This window comes from Centruroides vittatus, unplaced genomic scaffold (genome assembly GCF_030686945.1).
Source record: "Centruroides vittatus isolate TY-2023 unplaced genomic scaffold, ASM3068694v2 contig_436, whole genome shotgun sequence".
NCBI classification, from domain to species: Eukaryota; Metazoa; Arthropoda; class Arachnida; order Scorpiones; family Buthidae; genus Centruroides; species Centruroides vittatus.
In genome coordinates, this window is record NW_027122237.1 from 689,247 (window position 1) to 703,387 (window position 14,141).

Below are 14,141 nucleotides of genomic sequence, written 5' to 3' on the forward strand. Positions count from 1 at the left end.
AATATCTATTTAAATAATTTGCTATGCAACATACATAAAGCAAAGAAGCATTTTTTTTATTGGGTTTTGGTTTGTAAACTTTATAATTTCATTGAAAAATTAATATTAAAATATATTGAAAGAGAAAAGAATCTGTTATTTTGGATTTTATGGTATAGGAGTGTGAGGCTGAATAAATATGAAAGTAAAAAACAGCAAATACTAAAGCAAAAAGTGAAGTTGGTTCTGTTACTGAAAAAAAAATCACCTACTTCAATTGATTTATACTATTTTGGCATATCTGAAGTTGATGATTAAGAATTCTAGAATAATTTAACATTGACAACCTGAAACATTATTAAACTTTGAAAATTTATTTACCAGGTGTTTCTTATAAATATAGAATAAGAATTTATGAATCAAAATTAGGTATAGACTGAGCTTATTTGTAAACAAGTTTCATAGGCCAGTTTCCTGTCTTATAAACTAGTTCCATGAAATGGGAAATTGGTTTTATATACAGTATATATTATGGAAAAATATTCTGCATAAAGTTTATTAATAACAAGCATTACAGCAAAATTATTTTAAAATGTTTTCTGCTTTAAGGGAAATTCAAAAATAATAATATTTTAAACATTAGTGCATCAGAGAGTTAAATAAAATTTAGTTAAAATAAGATTTTTAATCATAAATACTTCATGTCTAAAATGTTTTCAAGTACAGTTCTGTCAGTTCTGTTTGCATGAAATATGCATTATTGCATTATTCTGTATGGTCATTTTGATTTTAATTGAAGTTTATAAATGAAAATAATTTTGTAAAAAATAATAATGATAAAACACTTTTAAAAATGATTATTCTTTTCAAATTTTCCTTAAAGTATTTGTTATTAGTCATGTGGCTGTATTTAGTCATAAATGGAACTTTATCACCTGCTTGGAGCTATACTCCAAATAACCCAAGTCTTGAGAGATCAAATCCTATTGTGACAATGTCATCTAAGCTTTACATCCGCTATGGATCAAAGCCTTGGATGAAAGACTTAAACTCTCTTTCTCTTTAAAGTGTATTTCAATTTTTCTTCACAATATTTGTTTTTTATCAGCCTCATAAGCATACAGGTATACCTCACCTTACGTCAGTAATTGGTTCCGGAAGAGGTGACTTAAGTCGAAAAACAACTTAAGTCGAATTTACTTGTCTCCGAATTTACTTGTCACTAGACTAAACCACAAATAACCATTCCCAGTTCTGTATTTTATTTATTAATGCATATTTAATAATATATGGTTAATAAGAATCTATTTTAAGATTACAAACAAATTACTTTTTTTTGTACTATATTAAAAACTAAAATTTATCTAAATTTACGAATACATGTACAGTATATACATACATGTAAATGTACAGTACTTGTTTACAATTTGGTGATGTTTACAGTACAGTACATCGCGGAATCTGTTAATGTGGTTTGCTCTAAGACATTATAAAATAAAATGATTTTGTAAGGTTTAAATAACAAATACAGTTATTAAAATTATTTTGCAATAGTAGAAAATAAACTAATTTACGTTAAATTTACCAATAAAGACCGCTAAATAAGACGGCAACACAGAGTCACAGATGTTTTCATATTTCATTCTCTAGGATTTATGATGTACAGTATTAACATTTACTGTAAATGTATATATTATATGATTTTATATACTTTTATTCTTATTTATTGTATAGTAACATGATTTTATGTGCTTTTAATGCTTTTCTAGTGATATTGCGACTTCAATATTTGCGGCGGACAGACATAAAGTCGAATAAAATGATTTAAACTTGATTTTTATTTTTTCATATATATGTATATATGTGAAAAAATAACTTTAACCTCAAGGCTAAATACAAGTATACTTCGGGTTACATCGTTTTGAGTTAACCTCAGGTATACCTGTATTTGGCCTTGAGGTTAACCACCTATTCTCACTACATTTAAACAATAATTAAATTAACCAAGATAAGATTTATTCTGATTACATTAACTGGAAATAACAACAGTAAGAGATCAAGACAATATTAATGTAGAATTCAACTTGATACAGGTTAACATAATAGTAGTTAGAATATTGATCAGGATTAGTTAATTCTTCTGTTGAAATGAGAAAAGTTTATTGGTTTCAAAGGATTTATTGGGGTTAACTTTCATCATGTAAATGTAGTGTTAGGGGGTTGTTTCCAAATGATCTAACTTTTTAGAGGTTGAATTCTGATGCAACAATAGCAGCTAAGCATCTGTTTAAAAACAATCACTTGTTTTATCATTGAATTAATTGATTTTCTTTGAATTTTGAAATACTTTTGTAAGAAATGACAAAGATAAAAACAAATAGATAAGAATTACTATTTAAAATAATCAAGACATTGTAAGAATTTAGTGAAATAACGAAAGCTCGACCAAAAATGTGTTTGATAATAGTTTGATGATAACCTTAGGAAACAGTTGATCTCTCTCATAAAATATCCAATTTAAAAAAGTCACTGTGAGTAAAATAGCAACATTTTAAAAATTGTAGAATGATTAAATTTTATAACATTTTTAGATTATAGTAATTACTTATATTCAGTTTTATCCAATTGTCATTTTATAAATAGTAATATCAGTTTTATTGGGCTGCAATTTGAAAAAATTGCAGCCCAATAAATTCCCACTGTCGTTTGTCTGGTTGTCTGTCCATATGTCTTTCCTTAATCTCGAGAATGGAGTTAGCTATATGAAATCCATTCGAGACCAGATATGGAAACCTTAGGGGCGGGAGAACCTGATTAACTATATAAGAACTTTTGATACAAACCAGAAGTCATGTTGTTTAAATTCAAAACTTTTCCCCTGAAAGCAATTAATAGATGACTGGTACGACTCCATTGCAAACAGAAAAGTATGATGTATTGGGTTGTTCGGAAAGTAATTTCGTTTTTTTATTACTAGAGGAATTAGATGTATTTTTACCAGCTAATTTTATTTTAAACCACATTTTCATTATATACTTCGACAGCTGACATTTTAAGGTTTATTTGTAAACAAATTTGTTTGATTCTGTACAATTGTTTTTTTTTGGTGACCCATCAAATATGGAAAATCGAAAGCATCATTTTCGGCGTATTTTGCTTTTTTATAACTAAAAAATCAAAACGCTGTTCAAACAAGAAAAAAATTGTGGTACATGTTTGGAGAAGATGCATTGAGAGAAAGACAGTGCCAAAACTGGTTTACAAAATTGCGTCTGGCAATTTTAATATCAAAGATACACCACATTCTGGATGGCCATTTGAAGCCAACGAAAACAAAATAAAGGTACCGATCGAAGCGATCTGCCGTATAACAACATGCGAAATCGCTAAGAGATTAAATCTGTTAAATTGAACCATTTATTATTACTTAAAACGAATTGGTTTCGTTTGAAAGCTCGATATATGGGTTTCACATGTTATTAAAGGGAGATGCTCTCTATGGTTGGATTTTAAAGAAATTTTTTTTTGAGCTTTTACCAGACAATTTTGCAATTGATTCGAAAATGTACTGCCGTCGAGTAAACAAATTGAGTAATATCATCAAACAGAAAAGGTCAGAATTGATCAACAAACAAAGTGTAGTGTTTTACCACGATAATGCCAAATTTCACACAAGTTTGGTAACTCGTCAGAAACTGTTATAGCTTAGATGGGATGTGTTATTGCACCAACCATATTCGCCAGATCGGGCACACTCGGATTATTACTTGTTCCGGTCTATACAAATTTTTTTTAACTGTAAGACATTTACTTGAAATGACAATGTCAAAAATCACTTGGATCAGTTTTTTGTAAACAACGACCAAAATTTTTATGAATGTGAAATTGTGCTACTACCAGAAACAATGACAACAGGTATTTGACCAAAATGGTCAATATATAATTCAATAAAATATTTATTTATTATAAGAATATTGCGTTTATTTTTCTATGGAAAAAACGAAATTACTTTCCGAACAACCCAATACAAGGGCAAGACACTATAGTACTAATTTGAGATAGAAGGGCATATATTTTAAATTAAATAAATAAAAAATATGATTAAAAATTGCAGCTTGGCATTATGATGTCAGAATAAATATTTGCTAATATTATATGATTACTTTCCTGTTTAATAAAATGAAAAACTTTATTTTGAATAGAAGGAAATCTTAAAAATACAAAAGCTTTTGAATTTTTTAGAAACTGAAATATATTAAAATTGTTTACAGACTTTCTTCTAAGAATAAATTTTTTGGAAGAAAAGTGAAATCTTGTGTTCCCATCTTGTGAAAAGGATTAATTGTGAGATTTTGCTTGTGTTCAGCTTCTAATTACAAATACTTTTTAGTAAATTTTTATCCTGGTTTTTATTGTACATTATATAGAATTTTAAGAGCTACATAAATGCCAGCATGACTTTTTAGAAATTTTAACCTCTTTAGACAAGATAGAGCCTAAAAAGAAGGTTGATTCTGTTGTATGATCTTGTGTTTCTATGATATGAAAAGAAGAAACTTGTAAAATCTCCAAAATTTATATTTGTTTCTTAAATGTGAATATTTTTAGTAAATTTATGTTTTAGTATTTATTGTTAAATGAACAATTATTTATTGTGATATGATCACAAAACTGGGCTGCAATTTTTTTGTCTCAATGCTCTCAATTTTAGTAGTGGCTTGCCCTTGTGCATTATACTTTTCCTCTTAACAATGGAGTCATGCCAGTCATCTAACTCCATTCAGTGGAAAACTTTTTAATTGGAAATAATGTGACTTCCAGTCCAAGCCAAAAGTTCATATATAATTAATTGGGGCCTCCTGCTCTTAAGCTTTCCATATCTGGTCTTAACTTTTATCTATCAAACTCCATTCTTGAGATTAAGGAACGAGAGACAGATAGATGAACTGACACCTGTGGGAATTTATAGGTCTACAATTTTTGAAAATTAGAACCCAACAGAAAAAATGAATATAGGCACAGGGTTATTATTAAAGAATATTATTATATCTTAATATTGCAAGGTACAGTAATTTGGGAGACAACAATTGAAAGAAAATTACTTCAAGTGGTTTTAGTATTACCTTTGTAAAGCTAGCTATGCTATTCACCACTATGGGCCTCATATCGTCAAGATGTGTGCCATGCAGATTGAGAAGACATTTTGTATTGAGTGCTTTATCTCAACAAACCAAATTAAATCATATGTTTAATCCCTATTGTATTTGATGATGTCTTAGGAATGTCCATAAAGGAATTTGTAATTTTAAATTTGAAAAGTTCAAACATAGAGATGTTTTCTCTTTCAAATGTATTTGTTTTAATGCATTTGATAATTTTCACAGTTGATGATCTTATAAAATATGAAAATGTTACTGAATAAAAATTCATTTGGTTTCCAGAATGAAGCATTTTTTTAAATCTTTTTGGATATGGTGCCAAGTTGAATTATTATTTTTGTTGATTTAAAATGCAATTATCTATTATAGATATTCTGTATATCCAAACAAGATGAAGTCCCAATTTGGATAATTGGAGTTTTACTATATACATTTTCTTTTCATATATTTAGTGAAATAAAACTGCATAATTTTGTTCATTTTGCATCTCAAAGATTTATGTTCATTTACAGTTTTTTCTGCCATATAGACATGTACAGTGTATCCTAAGCACAAAAACTGGGGGATTTACAATTACACACAGTATTTACATTTACTCCACCTCGATGGAGTAAATGTAAATGTGGAATTTTTTGAACATTTCTTTTTGTTATCTTTACTAATACAGCCTAATAGGGATAATTGCAGATATATATATATACAATACATGTAATTAGTATTAGTGTAGTAAAGCCACTAAGAAAGTAATAACCAGCTGTGCTTTCTTAATTTGCAGAAAATTGTAAATAATGGGAAATCAATGTAATTTACAATTACCCTATTCAACTCTAGACTGCTATTTGCAACAGAAAAGTTGGCAATGCTGGAAAGCATACTGCATTGGGCACAGGGAGAAAAATACCAAAAGCACATTGTTGATATATGACATGTGACATGGTTTTGTTTCTTTGCATGGTATGCTTTTTTGCATGGTATGCTTTTGGAGAAAAATGGTTAGTCTATGATAGCCGGCCACCCTGAAGATATATTTATTTTGCTGCTAGTAAAATTCAATAAATGCAAAATGGGTTACTTAGAAGCAATATTAATATTTGTTAATGGCTGAGGTGATAAAACATGTTAAACTGCTGCTCTGGAAACCTGAGTTGAAGCCTAGATTAGGGATCTCTGGAATGTTTTCATAAGTGACTTGCTTTGAATATATTGGGCTTTTATCACCTTGCTGTCCCCATTATGGGTCTGGTCAAACCCTTGATAGACCTGCAAAAATAATGTTATTAGTGTCTACAGAGTAGAAAGTTAAAAAGTAAATAAAAAATAAAAAAAAAATCTTGTTTTGTGGATCTTGGCCAGAAACTGTTAGAAAATGGTATTCTGAAGTATTTAAAGAGAATATACCAGGTGTATAAGCTTAAATCCGCTGTTTGCTAATAGATGGCGTTAATAAGCGTATTAAGCTACCGTGGAGATGCCATACTTTTTTTTCGATGATTTTGACATCTGTCAACATTAATCAGTGCACATCATCAGCAATTTCATACATCATACATTTTTCCTTTGGTAATCATGCCTAGTTTTGTGCCAGAAAAAGAGCATATGCGGGAAGCTCTGATTTTCTGCTTCAATTTGAAGAAATCGGCTGCAGAAGCACATCAAATGCTTGTGGAGGCCTATGGCGAGAGTGCTTTATCAGAAACCACATGCAGAGATTGGTTTCGTCAGTTCAAAGACTGCAATTTTGACCTGAGCGACAAGAAGCGTGAAAATCGGCCCAGGAAGGTTGAAGACCATCAATTGCAGGTTCTTTTGGACAAGGACGATACCTAATTGCAAAAAATGCTTGCCAAGCAACTGAGTGTTACTCAACCAGCCATTTCCATGCGTCTATGTGCCATGGGAAAGATTCAAAAGATCGGAAAATGGGTGCTGCACAAATTGAACAATAGGCAGATGGAGCGATGCCAAAACACATGCGAAATCTTACTCGCCAGACAAAAAAGAAAGTTGTTTCTTCGTCAGATTTTAACTGGCAACGAAAAATGGATATATTTTGAGAATACTAAATGCAAGAAATTGTGGGTTGATCCAGGCAAACCATCAACATCTTCCCCAAGACCAAATCTCTTCGGACGAAAGACAATGCTGTGCATTTGGTGGGATCAGCAGGGTTATCATCTACTATGAGCTGTTGAAACCTGGTGAAACTGTCAATGCCCATCACTACTACCAACAACTGATCAAATTGCACCATGCTCTGTGTGAAAAAGGCCAGATTATCAGCAAAGACACAACAAGCTGATTTTCCTCCACGACAATTCATCATCGCACTCGTCAACGTTGGTTCGAAACTACTTGGAGACACTCAACTGGAGGTGCTACCCCATCCTGCTTATTCACCAGACCTGGCCACTTCTGATTATCGCTTGTTTTCGTTGATGAGCCACGCGCTAGCTGAGTGGCACTTTGATTCTTACGAAAAGGTCCGGAAATGGCTTGACGAGTGGTTTGCCTCGAAAGAAAAGGAATTTTTTGGCATGGTATCCACACATTGCCCGAGAGATGGAAAAAATGTCGCTAGTGAGGGAAAATACTTTGAATAAATTTTTTGAATAAATTTGTTTTTGCTTGCTATGAAAAAAAAAACGTGTTTTTCTGACTAAAAAACAGCGGATTTAAGCTTATACACCTGGTATATCAATGATGTATGCTATGCTTTAGATGCTCTTGAATTCATATGATTTGGTCTTTCACATACTAACATAGACTCAATCTTGTTTCTGTGCATCAAAATATCCACATATTATAGCTTAAAAACACTTATTACAGTAAGGCTGCATTCACACTGCCAATAGCAATGACCATGGATCTTAAATAATAATGATGGCATGTCTTTTGTTGTATTTGTTGATTGCCAAGGCATTCACATCATTCAATAGTTTTCATGTTATAGTGTGTGCAGTATACATTAGGCTTAGCTTTACCTTATGGATTTCTGAACTTTTAGACTGAACTTGTCTCTGTTTTAAAAATGGATGTGCAGAGTAAAATGTTAATTCTTTAGTGTTTCAGGACACTTCATAGAGCCAAGATGTTTCTTTAACTCACAAGATTAGCCGCTCATCCATCTTGTTCAAAGAGGATTGTGGAAAATTCATGTTGATTGGCCAATACCATTATAACAACAAAAAATGTTGAATCTTGGCTAATTTTTGAACAATGAACAACTAAGATGAAAGTGCAACGTAATGACTAGTGTGAATGTTTTACAGACAAAGACAAACAATAAAAATATTGGTTTTTCTCATTGTCGTTGGCAGTGTAAATACAGCCTAAGTGAAATGTATTGAAAAAGATGTCTTTAAACTCTTAATAAAAATAATAATTTAAGTTATATTTTAGTTTACAGCTATATTTGTAATAGACAAATTATTAATGCCATTTTAGGCTAAATAAAAATTTATTAAAGTTTATAAAGCCAAACAACCACCGGATTACATCTGGCTACTTTTCCATGATTATATTTAATTAATTACTAAATAATTTGTCACTAGAGAGAATTTAATTAATAAGGTGCCATCTCTTAAATTTAATAAAAGATGGTGCATAACACCTCCTTCTAGTGACAACTTATTTAGTAATTAATTAAATATAATTGTGGAAAATTAGCCCGACGTAATCTGGTGGTTTAGCATTACAAATTTATCGGGTTTCATGATGTATGTATTTCTTAAAGCTTTTTGCTGTTTTTCAAACGAGAAAAAATTTTGTTTAATTTTCTTCTTATTTAGATTATTTATTTATTATACTTTTCTTTTAAAAAAATATGAATAATTTCATTTTTTTTTATTGCAGATAAAGAATGAGGCCAATAAACAAAAGGAATAAATATAAAAATATTGGCAACAGAAATATTTTAAATCAACCTAACAAAGAGAGAATGAAAGATGCAAGACAAATTTTGAAATTAAAAAGAAGTAAACAACAAATGAAAAATTTTTATTCTATTAATACTAAAACAAATTTTAATAGGAAACAATTCAAGCCAATTAATTTTGAAAGAATAGTAAGTTTTAATATATTTTATGATTATAAGTAAGTAAGTAAAGTTTATTTGTAATAGGGTATACCTGTTACAAAGGGACGTTTTAGTTGATTACCAACATAATTAATTTTATTATATGATAGCATATTACAATAAAGTGACCTCTTATCTATTTTGTTTAACATTATTGTACATTTACAATATTAGAAACTTAAATAAATAAAATCACAAATCATATAATGAAACTACAAAAAACTTTGTTGCAAATTATTTTGAATTATTAATAATTACAATTTTGTCATATAAATTTCTTAATATTTCCAATCGTTAGTCTTGTTCATTGCATGGAGGTTGTATCTGTTCAGTAACATTAGTGTCTCTCTCTAAAACGGTACCCTCTGAAAAGTTCATAATTAATACTATTGAATTTACTTCTATATAGTCTTAAAACCTGAATGATAACCTTTTAATAACAAAAAACAAAATCATAGGCATATATCTCTTACTATATAAGTATCCTGAGACTGGAATACATCACATAAGACTGTTAGGTTACAACCATCTTTAGATTCTTGAGATAGCTAGGATTCAAAAGTATTTGGATCAGTTATGAACTTGATACAATAACCTCAGTGGTTTAATTAGTAATTTTTCTTACAATTCCTAATATAAAGAGAACTTTTATAAGTATCAACAAGAGTAAGCATAGACTGACTCTGTTTTCAGTTTTTCCTATTTCTGTGAATTTGACTTTTAGAATAACTGTAGTTTCTTCAATCTACTTTTAATTCTCTATAATATCAGTCAGTTCTTTCTCAAAAAAACCACTCAATTGAACTACTTTGTCTAAATCAGTGATTCCCAAACTTTTTCGATTCACCACCCCCTTTGTTCCATAAAGTTATACCCAATGACCCCTAACCCATTTTCTCTTATGTGAGAAAGGATTGCAAATATTCTTAGGAAAACTTTTCTATGAATCTCACTTTGTGTCCTTACCATACATTGTCCTCTTATTTGTTTAACAGAGGAAAGGGAACGGCTGTCAGTGACCCCAACTTTTGCCTTTGGTCACCGTTCGGTACCCTGCCTCCAGTGCCCCCTAGATTTACTCACTGCCCACAAGAGGGCGTTATCACCCATTTTGAGGAATGCTGGTCTAAATTAACATCATATGTATATTTTATGTTATCTTTTATATAATAATTGTCTCTTATAATGATTCTATTTCCATTAAGTTTTTCTTGTTTTACTATTGCTAGTAGTTTTTTCCTCCTCATTCTAGATCTCATACATAAGTTTGAAGTAGGTATTATTTTTTTCCTTCTCTTTATTACTGAAATCACCTTTCTTTTTCCAGAATTCCTTAATAAGCAAATTTCTGTTGTATGAGGAATTTAATGATATTTTCACTATAGGTTTGGTTTCACTGTTGTATAGTCTGATCAAATGTTCTATATAACTATTAGTTATTTGCAAGTCCTTTTTTATGAAATAATTAATTTCCTTTTCGTAATCAGTTGAATTAAACGGAAACTTTATAATTATTATATTTTTATTATTTCTCATGTTAACTGGTTTATCTATTTTATATTCCAACATACCTTTTAATTGGGAGTTATTCTTAGATGTTTCCTCTAATTCTTCTACCTTTTGAGACAATTTTGTCAACTCTCCATGAAAATGTTTATTTTCCTCTTTCAGAGAATTTACCTTTGTTTTAATTTCTTGCAGTTCAATACAAAGCTGTAGGAATTTATCTTGTATTAGCTTGTATATCAATTTTAAAGTATATATTGTGGCACTTCCTGTACCTGTGGCTCGGTATCTCTTGATGCTTCGAAGTAATCAAATTTTCGTTGCTCTCGAGGTCACAGGACTACTTTTGTTAGAAACTTCCTATAATTGATGATAATCTTTACTAGTTGTATCACTCAATTGCTTTTCTTTTTTCTTTTCCTTGAGATTTTCCTTTGCATATCTTCTTGGCTCATCTGTTGTGGAGATCGAGGCAAGGGGCCTGGATTTGACTCAATCCTGGGGATTATTAATAGACACGTAATTAAAACCCGAGATAATCTATTAACAAGTATCCATTTCTTTAAATCCAACATATCTCCATTTTTTACGACCTTCCAATTCACTCAAAATCTCGATTATCAAGCTTCACCGAAAGTTCACCCGTACCTCTGGCAACTAGCACACACCCCCATTTTATGATTATAAAGTTAAAGTTTATTAAAAGTTTAACAAACATGAAGACTTTTTCATTTTTAAATAATATCAAATAAAATGTTTTCATGTCTGTGATAAATACATTTTTAACAAATTAATTTTATAAAATTAACTTTTTAAAAACATTTTAATGTCTGAAACATAAATTATTTTTGTTTTTCCTTGCTATTTTTTCAAATCTGAAAATTTCTAGCAAAATAATTTTCCTTCAGTTTAAAAGTTCAAGAAAAATTGAATGAATTTCTTGTTTTTAAACTGATCTTTAATTATCTACTAATTTAATGATTTCTGGAATTTGCATTTACAGATAACACTTTGTTATTTATTAATGAAATTTAATTGACCATGAATATTTATTTAATATATTTATTTCATTTTTTTTTAATTGAACAAATGTGACGTATACTGATTTCAACCTGCTCTACAGTTGGAAACTGTAGTTCTATCTGCACAAGGAACTGAGATAATTTTATTTTTTCTTCTTTTGGGGTAGGAGAAATTTACTTATGCACTGATGATATGCCCATACTTGATAATATATGAAAGGAAGTAATATTTACATAAATCTGATAATTCTTTCCAAGATATTAGCCTGGATCACTTTTTATGAGACTTACCTCGCTATATACTAATCATTCATATCCAATACAATACATGTTGTATTGTACAGGGTATCATATGAAAAGTTTACTTGTGAGAAGGAGACTTGGCAATGCCAGTGAGAAGTTTCAATGGTTATTCCTTGAGTCTGTAGTAAATAAATGTTCATGATTTAAGTGTTTCTCAAAACGTATAACAGGCAGTAACAAGCATAACTGGTTTATCTCATCACCAAGTCTATTATTCACAAGTAAACTTTGGTGTATACTTTTCCTCACAATTATCCGTGTATATATATATATATATATATATATATATAACTATTATGTATGCCATTTTTATTTTTAATTATGTAAAGAGAAGACAAATCCATTATGCTGATATTTGTTGAAAAATATATTACAATAAAACAATAATAATAATAACTTCTTGACTTTGGCAAAAAACCAGTAAAAGTGAAAAATACCAATAACAGTGGAAGCTCTAGGAGCTGTACCCACTGAACTTTATTAAAACATACAGGATTTAGAACTGGATGAAATTTCAACTGCTGATTTAAAAAAGATGGCACTTTTATATATGGCATACATTAACAGACACTACCTATATAGTACCCTAGGCTGGTGATGGTAAACCTGTGATTCATGGATCACATAGTGACCCGTGTGACAATTTCAAAGTACTAGCATTGAATGTTTAGAAAGTATTAAGATTACAAACAATCAAGAACCTTTGCAGTCCAGTAACAAAATTTTAATAAAAACATTGAATGAACATGTTTGATCTTGACCAAGGTTTTCTTCAGGCTTTTAAACCAATAAAATTCCAAATTGGAATACATAAACAAAAATATTTTTGAAATATTATTTTTTACATTATAAGTTAAATAATAAGTTATTATGCAACAGGAAGGACAAGACCAAATAATGTAGAGCCCCAGGGATATACAGTGTTTCAGTAAGGGATAACAGGTTCCAAAGGGATTTAGTTTACATTGGTTCCACTAAACACTCAGTACAAAAAAGGGTGCAAGAACATCAGTATGACATTGTAAACAAAAGGGATACCGCCGCCCTGTCCACTTAAGCCACTGACCCCGATGTGCATGCTGACCTCAAAATGCCAGGTTAATAAGGTAATCCTTCCAAACAGATTATGTTAGGACCCCAGAAGCCTTAGAAATATACAAGGCCAGCATGACCGACAAATGTATTAACTTTAAAGATGGTAACACTGTATCATATGCATGGCAGTACTTTTATGAAAAACCTGGCAATGCTGACATAAATTAATTTTTATTTGCTATTAAGTTATATCCTAAAATTTTTGTATATGGGTTAGCATTATATACGAGGCATGTTTTTAAAGTAAGTACCGTTTTGAAATATAAAAAAAACAAGCAAACATTTTTAACAAAATTTTTATTTATGTGAAAGCCCATATTTTACACTACTTTTCTACATAATTCCCATTAATATTGAGACACTTATCGTATCGTGGGACCAGCTTTTGTATTCCATCTCAAAGAATGTTGCCGCCTGATGAGACAACCACTGCAGAACGGTCGTTTTGACTTTGTCGTGATTTATGGCGCTGCCCTGCCAGATGCTTCTTCAAATGCAGAAACAAATGATAGTCACTCGGCGCTAGGTCGGGACTGTATGGAGGGTGGTCTAATTGTTCCCAGCCAAATGATGTGATTAGGTCTTGAGTTTGATTTGCCATATGTGGACGAGCATTATTGTGGAGCAAAACGACACCCTTGCTCAGTAAGCCTCGCCTTTTGTTTTGTACTGCACGGCGCAGTTTTTTAAAGTCTCACAGTATGCAGCTGAATTGATTGTTTCACCATGAGGCAAAAAATCAACAAGCAACACTCTGTATCTGTCCCAAAACACCATGCACATGATTTTCTGAGCAGAAATTGTTTGCTTGAACTTGACTTTCCTTGGAGATGATGAATGTCGCCATTCCATGGATTGTTGCTTCGATTCCGGTGTAACGTAGGCTACCCACGTTTCATCGCCTGTAACAATACGGCTTAAAAAATCATCTCCCTCGTCACTGTAGCGCTCAAGAAAAGTCAATGCACTGGCCAAACGTTTGGTTTTGTGCTCCTTCGTCAA

The 14,141-nt window shown here is 30.7% G+C and overlaps 1 protein-coding gene across 2 annotated transcripts in view; it reads left to right on the forward strand.

Annotated features, from left to right (window-relative positions):
- The window catches only part of LOC136976942 (polymerase delta-interacting protein 3-like), a 47,932-nt gene that overhangs the window by 1,638 nt on the left and 32,153 nt on the right, over positions 1-14,141 (forward strand). The window contains exon 2 of one of the 2 annotated variants that reach the window (XM_067272336.1): positions 8,991-9,201. In XM_067272336.1, coding sequence (XP_067128437.1) covers positions 8,998-9,201 — 204 coding nt within the window. In that variant the 5' untranslated portion in view covers positions 8,991-8,997. The remainder of the gene's footprint in view (positions 1-8,990; positions 9,202-14,141) is intronic. The other variant, XM_067272337.1, reaches the window with a different exon arrangement.